The sequence below is a fragment of the Saccopteryx leptura genome, chromosome 3 (assembly GCF_036850995.1).
Source record: "Saccopteryx leptura isolate mSacLep1 chromosome 3, mSacLep1_pri_phased_curated, whole genome shotgun sequence".
In the NCBI taxonomy this organism is placed as follows: Eukaryota; Metazoa; Chordata; class Mammalia; order Chiroptera; family Emballonuridae; genus Saccopteryx; species Saccopteryx leptura.
Window position 1 is genome coordinate 337,018,744 of NC_089505.1, and position 20,561 is coordinate 337,039,304.

Consider the following 20,561-nt stretch of genomic DNA (forward strand, 5'->3'; position numbering starts at 1 on the left):
TTTACTTGCTAGTTCATGAGATGGTGAGACAGACTGCTCACACGCCGTAGGCAAAAGCACTGCCCTGCTCTGGGGAGGCTGGCTGTTACCTCGGAGCTGCTGCTACCATAACCAGGTTTACTGTGGTAATTCTTAGCTCTCTGGATGGGTTACTGTCCCCATCATACATAGGGACCAGGGCAGGTTTTAAGTCAGGTAGTTAGCAATTACTTTTACTTTTAACTTACAAAGCGTAAATGCAGCTGACAAAGGTTAAATTATCTCTTCATGGCTTTACAGCAAGTCCCCTCCCGGGCTGACTACAGAACTCTGCACTCCTGACTCCAAACTGCTTTACACATGGGCTTGACACATAATTTCAGTGGGGCTGGGACTGGATGCTGTGGAGTGGCTCACCCAGGACCATTCCAACCTCCTTAAATGTAAAAAGTCTGGACAACTAAAAACTGTACTACCCACACTCCCGTGTAGCTATGGTTTCACGTGTGATTTAGGTTCTGCTACTCACATGCACTCATGAAACTATTTAAATTCTCATCCAAGTTAAATTTAAGTTGGGAAAGATGTAGGGAATACCCATTCTGGTGAAGAAAAGCAGAAGAATGTTAACACATGACAGGAGGGGAACTGGTCAAAAGAAGTACTTTACAAAAAAAGACAAATGGAAAACTATAAACATATTTATCATTGAATGACAAAAAATGTTCCTATTTATTTCAAGATGTAACTATGTGATAAATTAAAATATTTACAGTCTTTATGCTTAAGTGTTTATCTTCATGGAATTAAAATGGGACTGAGTCTTTACAAAGAGTAAATAAGTGTTTTTCTATTTAAAAAGCCAAGGTAGAGTAGATCTCTAAAGGTCCTTAATATCGCGATAATTCTTAGTTTCTAAAAGTGGTATATAACTGATTCAAAGTTTCTCCCAGTTCGCATATTTCAACAACAAAATTTTTGAATGCTCAAATGCTAATTATTGTCTTAAGCACAGAGGATATAAGATAAATTAAATATTGTTTCTGCCCTTGAAGAAACAAGTATATGGTCATTAATTTTTCCCTTTTGATGAAAAGAGTAAATAAGATACTGAAATAAGTTAAAATTAGTGTAACATGAAAATGTTAAAGGGGAAATATTTCCACAAAGATCACCGTAGTAATGCTAAAATATCATATTTAGTTTAGTTATTGTACCTTAAAAGGGATTTAGCTAAACCAGAATCGATCTAGAAAACGATAAGCATAATGATTAAGTCAAAGTAATGTTGGGCAATTATTTCACTTTTCTGAAATTCATCATATAAAGGGGTTTTAACAAAATAATCCCAAGGTGACTTCCATGTTTGATACTCTACCAATCTGATTGTCTCTCCAGGAGAAGAGGCTCTATCTTCTGCTTTCTAGTAAGATCATCCAACTCCACAGTTCCTTTGTTAGTTCATTAACTTATTCAGTAAGTATTTGTTGAATCCTTGTTAAATAAGACATTGTGACTGGCATATATTGCTACATTTCATAAGCCAAGCCAGAGCATCCTCCATTAAGCCCCAACTCGAATGTATGAGACATGGATCCAGCCTCAGGATATGCTAATACACGCAGAGACAATAATACTCGCCTGTGAGAAGAATGGACCCCGCAGTCAGCACATGAGGTGAAATCATAGTCAGTAAAAATTATCCCCTGAAAATCCCCATAAAGTACAATGTTGTCCAATTTCTCAAGAAGTTAATCACAGTCAGTTTTTCTGCTCATATAGAAACTGGTCACTGATTCTTCAGCTAAGGACCAGATAAAGTGGGTGTGTGCTTAAAACTCATGTTATAAAAACATATGTATTTTTAACACAAGAATCATCCTCCACATAAGATGACTGCACTGTGAGAAGCAAGAAGAATGAAACCCACTGAAGGAATGGTAGATTTTCATCCTCCATCACACCTTCCCCAGGAATTCATGGATTAATATACATGGGCTTGTGGGTTGATACCACAGACAAAATCATCCTCGTTCTTTCTTTTTTTTTTTTTTTTTTTTTTTTTGTATTTTTCCGGAGCCAGAAATGGGGAGGTAGTCAGACAGACTCCCACAGGCGCCTGACCGGGATCCACCTGGCACGCCCACCAGGGGGTGATGCTCTTCCCATCCGGGGAGTTGCTCTGTTGCGACCAGAGCCACTCTAGCACCTGAGGCAGAGGCCACAGAGCCATCCTCAGCGCCCGGCCATCCTTGCTCCAATGGAGCCTCGGCTGTGGGAGGGGAAGAGAGAGACAGAGAGGAAGGAGAGGGGGAGGGGTGGAGAAGCAGATGGGCGCTTCTCCTGTGTGCCCTGGCCGGGAATCGAACCCGGGACTCCTGCATGCCAGGCCGACACTCTACCACTGAGCCAACCGGTCAGGGCCATCCTCGTTCTTTACATCATTCTCGTTCTCTCTGCAGAGCACAAATAATTCCTTTTGAATAATAATTCACGTATACTGCAAGTCCACTTGTACACATAATAGCTACAATAGAAGTACATACAAAGTAGAAGGATGGCACAAAAGGATTCATTAACTATCTTTAGGAAATAAGGAAGTTATATAGAGAAAGCTGGGTCTTGAAGAATGAATAGGCATTCTCATCGGGTAGGTAAGGGAGAGGAGAAAATTCAGCAAAAGAAAACAGCAAATGCATCAAAACACAAGAGCACAACAGAGCACCTTTGATGAACTGCAAGCAGTTTGACATTGCTGAAGATTAATATTCAAGGAGAACGTACAGAACACAAGCCTGGCGAGAAAGGCAGAGGACAAGTTTATCAAGGACTTCGTATTACCATATTTCCCCATGTATAAAACGCACCCTTTTCCAAAAAATTTGGGGTCTAAAAACTGGGTACGTCTTATACAGTGGTTATGGCATTTCAAATGCCATAGATGGAACTGAGGACAAGGCAATAGATGAAGACAGTGATTTGTCATCAGACACAGATAAGGACAAGCTAATGGATGGGAGTTTAGACAGTGATGAAGAGTTGTATGAATTTTATGATGAATAAAACCTGAGTTCAATAACTTTATGTAACACTTTTTTTTTTCAAATTTCAGGCCCCAAAATTAAGGTGCATCTTATACATGGGAGCATCTTATATATGGAGAAATACGGTATATGCTGTAACTTTCAGTTTATTCTCTCAAAATCAGTGCTTCTCTGAGTGTCACCTTGGAACTTTTTAGAAATGTGAATTGTCAGGCCCTTCCCTATAAGGAAGAACCCAGAATTCTATGATTAACAAGCCCTCGGGTGATTCTGATGCACACTCAAATTTGAGATTCATCGCTTTAGAACGATGAGGGGCCGCTGAAAGGTTTTTAGCTGGGAAGAGACAGAATCCAGACTAAGACAAACTGCAAAGCCTCCATTTTGTTCTGGCTCTCAGTGTATTCGTAGATGGGAGTACGGGGAGCCATCTATATTTTACACAAGGAGAAAAACCTTGGTCTTTAATTATTATACAGAATCCTGTCATCTGCTTAAAAAGACTCTCTCTTTACACATTGAGTTCTTTGTTTTCACCATTTCTAAGCTTATCTACAAAACTTCCCAAGTTAGTTTAGTACGTGACAATAAATGACAAGTAAGGTGGGGGAGATAGAAATGCATGATGTGGGAAGTCTAAATAGGCTAATTTAGAGAACACTCAGCTTTTAATCATGTAACGGAAAGAATCTTCAGTTTGAGCCTCAAACCCAATCTGCCACAAGCTGTTACAGACTGCTCTTTCCTTTCCTTTTCACATTTCAAGAGTATCATTTTCGAAATGTTCTAAAACGAACTGACCTGAAGGTGGTGAAAGCTAACTTTGTAGTACCAGTCATCCGTGTGTGAAAAATATTTTCACAGAGAAAGCAAGTGCAGAAAAATATTTTTACCACAATAAATTGCTGGTTCCACATTTCTTCGAAAAGAGGAGGGGGGAAAAAAAACAACCCTGTGAATAATTAGCGATGTGCTCAAACTGCCAACCCAGCACCACTGAAACTTACAGGGTGCCAAATTATTTTGCTGAACAGTATTCAAATTAAAAACTAATGACGAGGTTAATTTAATACATGTTCATCTCTGGTCCAACTCTGTTTCTACTAATTGAGCTCCAAAATCTATATTTTAAACATGCATCCTAGTCAGCGAATGAAAAACATCTGAACACTTGAATATAACAAGTCAGTTCCTAATAACTTTTTTAATCTAAATTTTATTGTCATTTTAGATGTTTCACCATAAACTATTTACTGGACTACTTACTAATGGGATGAAAGGAATAATGTGCCACTTAAAATGCATAGAAAATATCCTTAGTTAATAAAATGAGTTACAGTAGGTAATTGGGGTGTTTTATGTTTGAGCTACAAGGCTTATCACCCACAGGTATATATCCAGAGCTCCATCAACACCTTTAAAAACCAATCTCTGAGTATTTACATTTTGGCAGGGACAACCCAAGACCTTCATTCCCCTTCACCCCCTTCATTCTTCAAATCCATTCCCTTTCTCTCTTTCTCTCTCTCACCCCTTACTGAACAGTCCATCTAACATATATAACTCCTTCATAAAGCTGCAAGAAATTATAATAGTTTACAGAGTGAAAAAAAAAAGTGTGGAGAATCAGTCCAAAAAATAAAAAAAGTTATGGTAAAATTCCAAAGACACATAGCTAAGCATAGTCTGGCAAACACATGACATACCTATCCTTGCAAGGAGGGTATAGAACAGGCCACCCCTTCAGCTTCTGCAAACCATAAATGTCACAAACATTCTAAACCACCCACAGAGGACCAACCTAAATATGTATGTGGGCTCATCTACTCAATCCCACAACAGTCACTGAGCATAAAACACACAAAACCAAAAGGGAAAAAAAAAAGTTTTCACACTATAGCACAGGAGAAAACTTAATAAGCAAACACTTGTCCATAAAGAGTTGACAGCAAGAAACCTCCCAGACACCACATGAAAACAATATCTGAGTGTGAACCTGGCACCAGAACAAACGGACTGAAGTTATGAAAGCTGGGATTTGGAAAGTGCCATAATTATTTATAATAGCAGCAACTGTCCTGGATTCCCCTCATCAAAAAGTAACATGGAGGCAGGCTACCAGCCATCAATTTCTGGACCCTACAATGTGTCCCAAGGGTGTAATGGCGTAATGGAAAGAAATAGCATAGGAGCCAAAAAGCCTGATTCCTAGGCCCATTTCTGCCAAAATCCAGTTAATGGGACCTTGGGCATGTCACTACAGACATATCAGAAGTCTCAGAAAGCTAAATGATGACCTGAGAGCCCTTTTAGATTAAGAATATTATAGTATATATCTACATTCTCAGATTTAGATTGTTGGGGTTTTAGGGGGCTGGTTGAGAACAGGAAGCAGAAGAACAGTAGAAGGCTTATTTATTTATTTCAAAGATCTTACATGGAAAATGAAGAAATAAAAATATAATCATCCTCAAGAAGCTTGGGAGATACAGAAGAAAGAGGCCTATCCTTGGCCCAGGAAATTTACAATGTAGCTCCTGAGATAAAGAGAAGAAATTATCATGTTTTCATTAGTTGGAAAAGTCTAATCTGCCACCCAATACTTATATGCCCTATAAAATATTCCCCAGAATGGTTTCCTAACCTATATTTGACTATCTCCAATCACAGAGTTTACTCCTTCACAAGCCAACCCATTCTACTGTTAGAAAACAAACTTTAAGCCCTGGCCAGTTGGCTCAGTGGATAAGCATTGGCCCGGTGTGCGGACATCCTGAGTTTGATCCTCGGTCAGGGCACACATGAGAAGCAACCATCTACTTCTCTTCCCTTTCCTCTCCTCCTTCTCTCTCTCTTCTCCTCTTGCAACCAGTGGCTCAACTGGTTCGAGTGTTTGCCTTAAGCACTGAGGATAGCTCAGTTGATTTGAGCATTGGCCCCAGACGGGGGTTGCCAGGTGGATCCCAGTCAGGGCACGTGCAAGAGTCTATCTCCCCTCCTCTCACTTAAAAGGGAGAGAGAGAGAGAGAGAGATAAAAAATGAATATTAAACATCTTTCTACTAGTGAGTAGAACTCAATTCCCTTATAAATGCTGGCAGCCCTGGTGCTGCCCTCTAGTTTCATAGGATATGTTAACTCCTCTTCCTCAATCATATCTTCAGATATTTGGAAAAAGCTGCTCCATTCCAAACCTTCTACCCATTCCCCAGCCAGGTTCAATACTCACACTTCTTTCAACCATTGCTCATCTAACATGGTTTCCAGAGCACTCATTAGCAGCCTACCCAAGTCTGAGTTGGCAGAGCAACTCTTAACATATGGCACCAAGAATGGAACACGATATTCCTTAAGTGGTCTGACAGTTATATCCAATTCAAAAAAACATTTGTTGAGTGCCTTTTATGCTCCAGACTAATATTTTTCTTGATCTTAACTATACTTTTACTAATGCACCCTAAAAACACATTCGCTTTGTTTGCTTTAGCCCATTTCAGATGATCATGATAAAAATGAGACCGAATTCTGTTACCCAAATGATCAGTTTATTCCTTTGCTGCCAGCTCTATAGCCATTACAATGTATTAGGACAACTTTTTGAGCCATCTGGACCTTGGTGGACATTGTCATTTACTAGTTCAGTGACCTAAAAATGGAAAAGCGTGGTTCACTTGCAATGTTTCACCCAAGTCTCTGATAAAAATATTTTTTTAAGTGTCAAATCCAATGATAGATTCATATGGCACAGATTATCATCTAGATCAGTGGCTGGCAGACCGCGGCTCGCGAGCCACATGCGGTTCTTTGGCCCCTTGAGTGCGGCTCTTAGGAGTACCCTAATTAATAGCAATGTACCTACCTACCTATATAGTTTAAGTTTAAAAAATTTGACTCCCAAAAGAAATTTCAATCATTGTACTGTTGATATTTGGCTCTGTTGACTAATGAGTTTGCCGACCACTGCCCTAGATCAATAATGATCCACCAATCTATTTAAAGAGTGACTGTCCCTCATGTTTCAGCAACGGAAGATGAGATGACCTAGTTACTGAACAAAAAGGAAAGTGAAGCACTAATTCTGGGCCAGGTACTTCATATATATTAATTTCATAACAAAATATAAGATAGTTATATTGTTTTCATAGAGAAAAAAATCAAAAAATAATTAAGAAATATGTCTAAGATCACAAGGTAATCTGTGGAAGAGTTTTGCTCAAACACATTTCTATCTCATTCCTGTTACTGACTACTACACTGGAGACCTGAGCACAGGAAGAATCTATGTGGTTAAGCTGGGTGAGGGTGGTACAGGGGAGGCAGCAAAGAGTGTGCAGGCAGGAGGAGTATAGGAGGAGGAGCAGTAGAGTTAAAGCTAGAAAAGTTAAGTTGAGGCCAAATTGCAAAGGGTCTTGAATTCCATACTTAGGAATTTGGACTTCAATCTGGAGGCTATTAGGAGTCAACTCCTACTGTCTATGGTTAGTGAATCCATTCAAATATTTGAAAACTAATTTCATAGACAATTAGGGCTTTGGAGACAAAAAGGAAAAAAGGCAGCATAAGTGGACCATGTGTTGGGTGTATTGTTTCAGATAGGGTTGGGAGGGAGACCTTCTGAGCAGAAGTGATTTAAATCAGAAAGAAAGTGATACAAATATCTCAGGGAAGAGTATTCCAGGCTATAAGGCCCTATGTACACTTGGCATATTCGTGTTTGAGAACATAAAGAAGGCCAGTTAGTCTGGAAAAGAACTGACAAGGGGAAAAGAAGTAGGAAACAAAGATCAAGAGATGGCAAGAGCCAGATTACATTGGATTTTGGATTTCATTATTAGTGTAATGAGAAGACATTAAACAGAGTTTTGAACTAGAGGTAACATGATTCAATTTATTTTATTATTTATTGAAATCATAATATATTAAATTTATGGTTCCCTAACATACCTGCCCATAATTATACCAAAAATGAGAAATGAGTTTGGCATATTTATTCTCAGTAAAGCCATACTGGCTTCTAATTCTTAGCTAAGTGCTAATAAACCATACTAATATTTGGTTTAGACTCCATCATTCCTTCCGCTCCTTACCCCAAAACTCTTTTTGGGAACCTGTGACATTTCCCCTTCTCCCATCTTACAGCATGAAACATGGGATTTAATGGGAAGACCATGTGGTACCAAATGTAGATGCAAAGGAGCCGAGAGAGAGAGCCACAGAGAGAATATATAATAAAAGCAGAAGCAGCCTGGGTGGCCACGTGGAACATATGAAAGGGACAAACTGGGGTGAGATGCAAACCATGATTGCATTGATGGAGTTCAACAGAAATCACACTGTGTCATTTCACTTAAAGCCTGAAAGAAAACATGCAAAAAATGGTAACATCTATTCTAACCAGATGGCAGGACTATGGCTGAATTTTTCTCACATTTTAGATAAATTTTCTATACTATTGCTATATTATTTCTATAATTTAAAACAGATTTTTTTAAAAAAAAGTTAGGCAAGGGAATTTATCTTCTAAAGCCAGTGAAAGTCAAGACAATCACAAATCCTGAGACAATGCAATGTAAATTTTGAGAAACTGAAATCAGACCCAACAGAGATTTTTCTTTTTAATTTTTACAAAAATATTTTTTGGAGGAAAAATAGAGAATGCAGAGCCTAGAGGAAAGACTACATACTCTGGAAGCGCAAAATTCAGACAATTTGGTGACACTCTTGGATTTCTTCTATTACACAATTGGACAATGAAAGTCGACGAGTCAGACCAACCAAGCATCCCTGAGGTCTCCTGTCACATTGTTCAGGCCTGTTGCTGGAAAGGGAGAGGGTCGCTTGGTGTCTTGGACTAAACCCTGTACTGGGCCAGAGACCTAGCTACACCAAATGAAGGTGAAAGAACACATTCTCCTGGGAAGAAAATTTCACACAACAAACAAATATGTGTGCAAGAGGATGACAATAATTGCCTAGAGACAAGAAATTTAGTTTCTTAAATTTTTTTATATTCTATCCTTACCATCTCTGTTCAAAACTTAAAATGGCGCCAAATATAACTGTATCTGGTTTTGTACAGAACTCTTTTGAAGGTAGAGAAACTGCAGCTTTCTTCAATGAAAATAATTCCTCAATATGATTTAAATCCCAATTATTAACTCCATAAAAAGATACAAATCTTACCTAAATGATTTAATTATTTTTAAAAATATTATCCTTGATAACTTTGTTTTACAAGATAACCCAGTGATTACAATATTTTGCTTTGTTAATATATTCAATAGAACATAAATGATTTAATTATTTTTTAAAATATTATCCTTGATAACTTTGTTTTACAAGATAACCCAGTGATTACAATATTTTGCTTTGTTAATATATTCAATAGAACATAATAATACACTCACTGGAAGGCTTAGAAATTCATTAAAGTAGTCCACAAGGAAATTATCTGTTGCCAAAGAATCTTCCTGCAAAAAAACATAAAAATACAATATTATGCTTATACTAAGATGTTTTAAAACATGCCAGTATTATTCTCTAATTCTGCTATCAACAGATTATATGTAGGTCTTCAAATCTTTTTTAGTCAACACTAAATCCTCACTATGAGCAGAACATAGTGCTACAATCTCTGGAAGAAAGAAATTGGAAAATAGAGTGGAGCAAAGCCATAAAAGATCTGCCTCTGTACTTATCTAGAAAATAAAACATGTGAGAAATATAACATACTTAAATGGAACATAAACAAATACAAAATACTGCACATGGTAAATTTCCTAGACTTATTAAAATATATATTTAATAAAAATAAAGGCAGATCAATAAAGACAGAACCAGGGATTGGGGTTAAGATGAAATTCAGAATGTAAACTTCTTAAATTGCTTATTGGAAGTGATAAACCAAGTGAAGAAAGTATTCTACTGCTTCCCCCTCAGAAAGAACAGATTGAGTAATCTGGGTCCTGCTTAACTTTTGCATAAAGACACTCAGTGCATGTGCTCAAAGAAAAAGACTGTATACATTTTTTTCCATAACTATTTCATCCCCAACACAGTCACTTTTAAAGTTGGCAAAATTGGAAAGCCACTGCCAAGGGCAAATTTTCTCTTCCAAATTAAACACCTTATTTTATTAGTAATTGTTTCCATTGTGTCAAAAGCACAACATGGCACACTCTGTTGTATAGTACATGTGTTTATTTTGTTATTCATAATTATATTTCAATTCTACAAATCTAACATGAAAGTTGACAATATGGCACAATGCTATTATTTCCATATGGCTGATTATTTTCTTTTTATACTGGCCAATTTTTAAAAAATGTGTTGAAGTGTAGTGTAAAAATATAAGGAAGATACTATGATATATTAACATCTACTTTGAAAAATAGATTTCCAGGATAATTTTTAAAGAAATTGTACTATCAAGATAGAGTTACAATCACTTACAGGATTTATACCAAGGAACTTACTAAAAATCTGAACTGATTAAACTAACAACAAACCTAGTATCTCATAAATCTACCACTTTCATAGCAGCACCTTAGTAATATATTTTCAAAGTTCTGATTGGCAAAGACCTAGTAAAGTAGAACAAGGCAGATAACATTAGTACAAGACTAATAAACTTTCAACTTTTACCTTTCCAAGTTACTTTAATTTTCTGGACTTTAGTGAACTATGTAGATTTTGGTAACTCTTAGGAGAAATCAATTGAAGTCAATAAATATTTTTAGATCTCTTAGGTAGAAAGCAATGTACTACAATAGGGTGGCCAAATTTTGCACTCCTGGGCTCATGATCAAAAATCTGCGGATGGGAAGGATGACTATTCTTATTTATAACAGTAGTGGAGTACAGTCCCTTGTTAGTTTTTTTTAATAGGTATTTTTAACTTTTAGCTATAAAACAGAATGTATATTTCATAGAGTCAGGCAGACGTAATTACTGCCTAGAATTTGGTCGGCCACATTGCCAAATATTTCTTGATAATCCTCAGATTCATATATCCATTTCCAGATGGTTCATACTTCTTAGAGACTCTAACTCAACACTTCCCAAACTATCTGTGATGAAGTACCTGTTTTGTTTTATCCCTAATCTATTTCAGATAACTTTTGTCAAATATTAGAAAATGAAATAAAAAAATATATAACATAAGCCCATTTTTAAAAATTCAATAGATATGAACACACTCTGTCAAATCACCAGAAAGTTTCTAAATGTTTCCCTTCAAATTCTGAACTCATCTCCACATGGACTGATGAGCGTCTCAGTGGCCCCCTCCACAGACCCTGCAGAAGCACCGCCCTAAGCCCCTGGTCAGCAGTTTGCTTTTAGCTCCCGCAGGGCCCCTGAAACGAAACCACATTGTTGGAGCATTTCCTTGGCATTCAGTCCCATCCTCAGGTTTGCACTCACAACCAAGGAAACGTAAAGTATTATTCAGATACATCAAAATCTGTATTTTTTTTTAATGAAACTGTATCTTAATTTCTTTCTTTCTTTTTTTTTTTTTTTGTATTTTTCTGAAGCTGGAAACGGGGAGAGACAGTCAGACAGACTCCCGCATGCGCCCGACCGGGATCCACCCGGCACGCCCACCAGGGGCGAAGCTCTGCCCACCAGGGGGCGATGCTCTGCCCCTCCGGGGCATCGCTTTGCCGCGACCAGAGCCACTCTAGCGCCTGGGGCAGAGGCCAAGGAGCCATCCCCAGCGCCCGGGCCATCTTTGCTCCAATGGAACCTTGGCTGCGGGAGGGGAAGAGAGAGACAGAGAGGAAGGAGGGGGAGGGGGTGGAGAAGCAGATGGGCGCTTCTCCTATGTGCCCTGGCCGGGAATTGAACCCGGGTCCCCCGCACACCAGGCCGACGCTCTACCGCTGAGCCAACCGGCCAGGGCCGTATCTTAATTTCTAACAATATTCAACATCAGCGCTTCTGCTGCTGTCAGGGCAGGTTGCCATGGAAATAAGTGCAGTCGACAAGTGCCATCTGCTCAATTCGCTGGTGGCACTTCAATGGAAAGGCCTGCACTCTGCTAAATAAATGAGCATATTTTCCCACTGCAGTGTCTACTCGTTTAATGTGATCAAGTATTGGGTCACATTAGTAACAAATGGGTTTGTGAAGCAACGAGGACCTGATAGAGCCATTATTCTCAAACCATTTAAAAAAAAATTTAATGCCTTAATCTGAAAAAGCAACTTAACTATTCTCAGTAAGTTTCCACAATCCAGTCACATGGAGACAAAATGAACTAAGTCTCCATATTTGGGTTTTAATATCTTTCAAATAACCAATATACTGATGATAGTTAATGGTAGAATTGGAAAAAGTTACAACCAATTCCTCAATTACACCATTCCATGAACCTGACTGCAAAATTTGCAACCCAGATTTTCTGCTCAATGATGCAATGGAAGGTAGAAACAGTTCTTCGGAATTGAGTACACTCTTGAAACTTGTTTTTTCATGTATTACAGGTGTGCCATCTGTGAAAGTGAAGTCAGCTTTTCCGTTTTTAGTCCAAACTTCTCAAATCTTCCTGGAAAAGGGTTAAGCAAAATAGTTTATGTGCTTACCAATTATGGTAAGTAAAAAATGTTTTTGCTTAAAAAATTATTTTGCTGAACCTTCAAACCAGATAAGTGTCAATTACTTCACAACTGTAAAAGAAGAAAGATATTTTAAAAATACCATATAAATAAGAAAGGAAATAAGATAAATAATACAAAAACCATAGTCCTAGAAAAAATACAAAATAAATGTCATAAGAAAAGCATAATATAAACCAATTTCTCCCAAAGGATGGAAAGATATTATCTAGTAGGAGGAATCAGCAAACAGGGAAAATGTCATCTGAAACGCATTTCAAAATAACTTCAAATTCTATGAAAGCAAAACAAGTAAAGATGATCACAGCTAGCTAATGGCAAAAGTAGAAAAATAACCCAAGTTTTCAACTTCCTTTCATGTTATTCACACATTAAACCAAAGCCATTCATTTTATTTCCAATGTAGAATTCTAAACTGTAACATTTTAGATTGGGAATGCTATCACCAATCAGGGCATAGTTTAGACCATATTTCCAAAATTATATCTATTTTTACTTCTTCCTAAAATATATTAAAAATTCTTTCTTTCCTCCTTCCTAAGAAACCAATTACTAGACTAGAGCTTCTCACCCGGTGTACAGTGACACACAGTGGTGTGCAGACAATGGAACTCAATGGATCAAGAAAAAGTGGACCTCTTTAGCGCTCAAGGCAACCAAGCACAGCACATGCTGGGCTCTCAGGATGGTGATCTCTAGTTGTGAGCAACTCCTCAGATCCAGCTCTTCTTTTAGAGACAGTGATTTATGAGCCACATCCCACACCCAGTGCTCTTCTGTCAGACACTGAGCATAGCCAGGGAGTTGCTCAAGCCCCTGGACATGGATTTACTGGCTAGTTGCAGAACATACCAATGCCCCATGAAAGTGCTGGAGGAGTTTCCATCTGAGGTGTCCAAGAAGACAGTACACAACCAAAGGTGCTGACAGCTTGGAGGAAAGGGGGAGGGGAGGTCCTGGAAGCCTACAGATGGTGGCCCCAAATCATTGCAGTCACATATGTCATATATTTCTGTCTGCTGCCAACTGATGAATCGTTGTAGTATCCACTAGTTACAAGATCATTACTCAAAAAATGTATGTATATACTGTGATAAGAGTTTCCTCATTACTTTGAAATATCTGATATAAAACATTTTATTGATTTCTAATTCTATTTGATTACCCTAAGAAATTTTAATATATTTGTCATGAAAAAAAAACTTTTAAATTTTAATTTTTAACTTTTAGAAGTTTGAATGGTTGTAAAAATAGTCTAAAAAATTTTAATACCTATTGGGTGATATAGTTTCTCACCAATAGAGACTATTCAAGAATTTTAAAAGATTACCATTTTAAAAAAATCTTGATTAGGAATTGCATAAAGTCATTTGAAGCATAACATCTGATATTAAAAAATTATGTATTTATATATAGTTCTAAGAAGGTAACTGCAGAAGTCACAGTAGCAACTTTGTGTAGATTTAAAATATTAGCAATAATTAAAGTCCTTGTCTCATGCATGGTTTAGTTTCCTTCAATCGCAACAGCATATAAAAGCAAACAACTGTGCCTTTCCAGGGATCACCTAATAAGTCCTAGCCTTTTTCATCCGGGAATTTAAGAGTCTGTAGCAACAGAAGAGCCATGCACACAATTAACTACAAGACAAAGAGAGATTTACATTTTGTTTAGAACTGTGCTCATGAAATGAAAAATAATAAGACATAAATAATAATAAACATCAGTTTTTAATCACTTACTAAAAAAAGTTATGTACATTCAAAAAGAAAATTATTCCATTTACAATAGAATTAAAAAGAATTACTTAATCAAGGAAGCAGACTTTTATATTAAAAACTATACAATATTGCTGAAAGAAATTAGAGAATACATAAGTAAACAGAAAGACATACCATGTTCATGGATTGAAAGACAATATATATATTTTTAATTTATTGGTTTGACACAGTTCACCAAACTATACATTTTTCAAGTGCACAACTCAATATAACACCATCTACATCTTGCATCATACCCCCTGTCCACCCCAAGCAAAGTTTCTTTCCACTCCCCTATCCCTCCTTTCCCTCTGGCTATTGCCACTCTGTTGTCTGTATCTATGTATTATGTGTATACGTTTCTTTGCCCAGGCCAACTCTGCTCCAATGGAGCCTTAGTTGTGGGAGGGGAAAAGAGAGAGAGAGAAAGGAGAGGGGGTTGGGGGGAGAAGCAGATGGGTGCTTCTCCTGTGTTCCCTGGCTGGTAATCGAACCCAGGACTTCCACATGCCAGGCAGATGCCCTATCACTGAGCCAACTGCCAGGGCTATGTGTGTATATTTCTTGTCTAATCCCTTCACCTTCTTTGATCCAGGCCCCTCTTCTCCCTTTTCTCTGAAAGCTGACCATCTGTTCCCTGTGACCATTCCTCTGTTTTAATTTTATTCCTCAGTTCATTATTTTCATTAGATTACACACATAAGTGAGATCATATAGTATTTGTCTTTCTCTGTCTGGCTTATTTCACTTAGCATAATAATCTCCAGGCCCTTTTACTGCTGCAAAAGGTAAAATTTCCTTCTTTTTTATGGAAGACAACATTGTTAAAATGACAAAACCACCCAAAGTAATTAATCTATAGTATATTACAATCTCCATCAAAACTCCATTTTATTTTTGTAGAAATAGAAAAAAAACACCCTAAACTTCATATGGAATCCCAAGGGACCTTGAATACCCAAAACAATCTTGAAAAATAACTGAAGACTTACTTATTCTGATTTCAAAACTTACTATAAAACTACAGTAATCAAAACAGTGTGTGGTACTGACATAAAGATAGACATTTAGACCACTGGAATAGAATAGAGTTCAGAAATAAATCTTCTTATATAAAATCAAATGATTTCAACAAGAGTACCAAGCCCATTCAGTGTAGAAAGAACATTCATTTCAACAAAATGATGGTAGGAAAATTGTATATCCACATGCAAAAGAATGAAGTTGGACGCTTACCTTATACCATCTGAAAAATTAATTCAAAATGGATCACAGACCTATGTAAGAGCTAAAACTATAAAACATTTAGAGCAAAACATAAGAATAAATCTTCATGATCTTGGAGCTGGCAATGGATTCTTAGATATGACATCAAAAGCATGAACAACAAAAGAAAAAATAAATTCGATTTCAAGAAAATTAAAAATTTTTGTGCATCAAATGACCCTATTAAAAAGGTAAAAAGAACCTGGCCTATGATGGCACAGTGGGTAGAGCGTTGACCTGGAACACTGAGGTTGCCAGTTCAAAACCCTGGGCTTGCCTTGTCAAAGCACATATGAGAAGCAATCAATGAACAGCTGAAGTGAAGCAACTACAATCTCACTTGCTCTCTTTCTATTCTCTCTCTTAAATCAATAAATAAAATCTTTAAGAAAGTAAAAAGACAACCTACAGAAGGTGAGAAAATTTTTGCAAATCACATATGTGATAAGGGTTAATATCCAGAATATATAAAGAACTCTAAAAACTCAGCAAGAGAAACATAAACCCAAATTTTTAAAAGGGCAAAGGACTTAAATATAATTTTCTTCAAAGAAGATATACAAATAACCAATAAGCACATGAAAAGATGTTTGACATCACTAGCAACAAGAGAAGTACAAATCAAAACCATAATTAGATAACACTTCACATCTACTAGGATGGTGGGAGTAATTGAATTAATTTTTCAGATGGTATAAGGTAAGCGTCCAACTTCATTCTTTTGCATGTGGATATACAATTTTCCTACCATCATTTTGTTGAAATGAGTGTTCTTTCTACACTGAATGGGCTTGGTACTCTTGTTGAAATTATTTGATTTTATATAAGAAGATTTATTTCTGAACTCTATTCTATTCCAGTGGTCTAAATGTCTATCTTTATGTCAGTACCACACACTGTTTTGATTACTGTAGTTTTATAGTAAGTTTCCAATCAGCAGGAGAAAAGAAAAATGGCACACTCTCTCCCTTTATAATTTTATGAGTGTTAGAGTCAGAATAACCCAGGTTCCAACTTTGGCTTGACCAGTTACTAGCTGAGCGATCTAGGGGCCAGTTATTTCATCTCTGTAAATTGGCTTTCCATAAATAGGACACACAACATATATGCTTACGTTCCACTAGTTAGAATTTGGTTACATGACCACATTTAGCTGCAAAGGAAGCTGGAAAGTGTAGTCTATTCTGGAGATCAATATGTTTAAAATGTATTCTGGAAAAGAGCAGAATGAATTTTAGGAAACAAGAGATCTACACAGTTTTTGTCTAAGAAAATTAATGAGAAAATATACTTTTAAACTTTTGAAAAACAGAGGGGAAAATATATGTGCAAGACATATGAATTATTTAATCTACAGGTAATGCTTGGTGACATTATGAATTTGAGGACGTGGTCACAAACTAGGCTCAACAGAAAGCTGCACAGAGCTCAAAAGCAGTCTGGATGAGTTTAGGTTGGAAAGGTTTCATGGAGGAGATGAGCTGGGCAGTGAAGAATGTGCAAGATTGTGAAATAATGGGGGAGGGCAACCGAGAAGAAACTTGACAGCAGAGGCAAGGAGGCAAGCAGGGCAGTTTGGCTGAAGCAGAAGCATGTGGAAGTACTTTATAAACCAAAAACAGTATGAACATTGTCTTTATCACATAGAAAGTATTGGGAGGTAAGGTTAAAGAAGGCTAAAAAGCTATAAAAAAGCTTGAATAATAAAGGAAGGCTTTTGACATTCTGGCTGTGCCAGTTTCTAGATATGTAACCTCAGGCCAAGTTAAGCTCTGTGACTTCAACTTCCTGTGAAATGTGGGTGATAATAACCACCTAATAGAGTTAGTTTTGAGGTTAAATATCATACTAGCATCTAATCAGCATTCAATAAATAGCAGGATTAATAAAAGATGTGAGCAATCTTGCTACTTTTTAAAAGAGTTAATAGCAATCTGATAGCCAGGGTAGTAGGACTGATGCGAGAAGGAAAATCTAAAGTGAGACAGAGCAAAGCAATCTCCTCCGGCACAGCTGATGCACAGGGGTTTGCACTTTATGCTTTAGGCACAGAAAAATTGGAGTTGGCAGAAGGAATTTTGGACGCAGTAATATCAGTTAGGAGTGCTGCCAAAGTCCAGGCCCAGGAATCAGGGCCTGAAATAACACAGTAGCTGTGAGGATGAAGAAAAAGATTTGGCTATTTGGGGGGGGGGGGGGTGATGAAAAGGGCTTCTGGCTTAGGTGACTACATGGCCAGTGGCACTATTAGCCAAAACAAGAAAAACAGAAAGATAAAAGGAATGAGGGAGATACGTTCAGTTTAGACTGTTGAGGTAATGTAGGGATACCCAAATGACAAAGGGTCCCAACTACCCAATGGATACAGAGTTCTGGCACAGAAGAGGTGTCTGGACCAACGTTTAAATTTGGAAGCCCTGTGAAACAGGGTAGCTGAACCTATAGCAGAGGTGAAGCTTCTTCAGAGAAAGCCTGTAGAACAGAATCCTGAACAAGGTCAACACTTCCGTGGGCAAAGAAAAAGAGAAGCCAGAGAGGGCAACTTAAAAATGAGAAATGGGAGAACTGGAGAGAATGCTATCAAAGGAACCAAGAAAAGGAGGAGTGACTAATAGAGGCTTCTAGCCCTTACGAGTTCCCAGGCAGTTTCAAAGACCTGTGGAGAGTAGCAGAATGCTCAAATATTAAGTGTAATGTTGCTGAGGGCTCTTCAGAATGTTTATGCTGAAGTTGCATGGGAAAGATTAGTTGGCTCCAGAAATGCTGACCTCCTGCTAGAATGAATAACAATTCAGGGAACAGGAACGGCTTAAAGAAATCTGCCATTGCAGTTATACCGGGGCAATGAGAAGATGTAGGAGTTGCTGACATTCTCTTTGGGCCTCTACCTTGGTCTTTCTCTCTCAGCAGTGGACCAAAGGTCTGGAAGGGTCAAAGTTGAAGGTACTCCAAACACAGCCTTAGCCCTTTCTTTTCAGAGCCCCTTCTAGACTGTGAACTTCTCAAAACATATCCTCAGCATCATTCACTGCACTGTGAATACAGAAGGCACTCATGTTTGTTGAATAAAAAGCCAAAAGCAAATAAGAGAAATAAATGCTGGAGGAAATAAGCAAATATATAGAAAAGTAGCTAGAGATCTCAAAAATCCAATTCAGATGGTAGCAGGAATTAGACTTTCCTACCTATCTAGCTGTTCAACCTGGGACAAATTCCTTAAATACACAGTAAGAATTAGCATACAACCCACCCTAATATAGCACTCACCTAAATGACAATATATACAGTATATATGTACTTGATGAAGTACTTATTGTTACTCAACTCTCCAGAAATTTGATGTGAAAACATTTAGTACATTTTAAAGTAATTATAACTATAAATTGACCACTTATTATCAATCAACACCACCAATTAATACTTACTGCAACCAAGAACTGCACAGCCACATCATGATAAAACCATGGAGATAAAACCTATCTCTCATAAAATGTCATTAAAGAGTTTAGAGAAATTAAATGAGGTCATTTATGTAAAATAACTTGAACAGTGAATAGCACCCACCATAAAAATCAAGCAGCCCCTTCTTACAAATGTACCTGTGAAAGGCTGTATAAAGGTCTTGACTCAGCACCACTGTAACTAAGCCAAAGCTTCTATTGGCAAAAATGAGGGAGAAAAGTATATAGCTTTTTTTCTACATCTGTGATTTGCTATTTTTTAAAAAGCCAGAGGAAAAAATAGTAGTCCTCTAAATTATACTTACAAATTCTGCTTCTGTAATAGTTGGTGGCTCTGAAACAGATAAAATATTACATTATCTCACTCAAATCTGATTTCCTTTGGAAGTAAATTAAATAATTTGAGACAGCACCTAGCCCTGCATTATGCACGGGCAAGGTCAGTAAAATTTTGGCCCACTGTTCATTTTCTGCACATGGATTGAATTTTAAGTTGGAATTCAAGGTGGAAGTGGGGAGAAAAGGCCTCCAGCTTGGTCACTAATTCACTGTGACCCTGGAGCTTGGTCACTAATTCACTGTGACCCTGGAGTTAACCTTAATAGACGCGGATCTCCATTTTTCCAGCTGCAAAACGGAGAATTACGTAGGCAAGTTAAAATAACATGGTACCTAAGAGGCGGTGTCAATGGGGGACGCAGTGAGGAGTGGGGGTGAGTTAGGGGGCGAGGGGATTATAATAAAGTGCAATACGAAAGCAGGGGCGCCGTTTTTCCGAATGTTTGTAAGAAGAGGATGCCCGGGCAGGCAGGAGCGTCGTCAGGTCGGGACGCTGTGTCCTCCGTGCCCTCCGTGCCCGAGCCGCGGGCCCGCCAGCCCGCCCCACCTACCGGCGGAGACCCGCTTCTCCGGCATGCCGCCGCCGTCGCGCTCGCCCGGGGCCCTGCAGGCCGTCAGGGCTCCATCGGGTCGGGCCCAGCGCTCCGCAGGGCCCGTCTCTCGCGGAGCAGACGCCGAGGCGGAGCGGCGGAGCGGCGCAGCGTGCGCCCCGGCTGCGCCGACCGGAGCGGCCCGGGCCTCGCCCGCGTTGCCATGGAGCTGAGACAATGCCGGCGCGGCGCCCGAGGCCAGGACTGTGAGGAGCCTTTCAGGACCCCCAGGCACCGGGACCGGGAAGGACACAAGCGGGCCGCCCACCCCGTGTTCCTCCCGGCCTGAGCGGTCGCCGAAGCCAAGGGATGGGGGGCCACGCGCCCCAATAACACCCCGCGTGGCCAACCCGGAGGGCCCCGGACACGCGCTTCGTTACTGTAGTGACTACTGCTCAGGCCTCTTCTCCCAAAACAAGATGGCAGCCTCACCGTCCAGGAAATTTGATGTCCCCTAGACCCCCAAGAGAAGACCCGCTAGCAAGAGGGTGCGGGACAGGGGG

The 20,561-nt window shown here is 38.7% G+C and overlaps 1 protein-coding gene across 7 annotated transcripts in view; it reads right to left on the bottom strand.

The window, feature by feature from the left end:
* The window catches only part of RGS22 (regulator of G protein signaling 22), a 196,832-nt gene extending 176,522 nt beyond the window's left edge, over nt 1-20,310 (bottom strand). For 6 of the 7 annotated variants that reach the window (XM_066379222.1, XM_066379220.1, XM_066379217.1 and 3 more), the window contains exons 1-3: nt 20,020-20,310; nt 19,435-19,463; nt 9,430-9,492 (exon numbers count right to left, since the gene is read on the bottom strand). In XM_066379222.1, coding sequence (XP_066235319.1) covers nt 9,430-9,492; nt 19,435-19,463; nt 20,020-20,044 — 117 coding nt within the window. In that variant the 5' untranslated portion in view covers nt 20,045-20,310. The remainder of the gene's footprint in view (nt 1-9,429; nt 9,493-19,434; nt 19,464-20,019) is intronic. The other variant, XM_066379221.1, reaches the window with a different exon arrangement.
* Nucleotides 20,311-20,561: the final 251 nt, after the last annotated feature.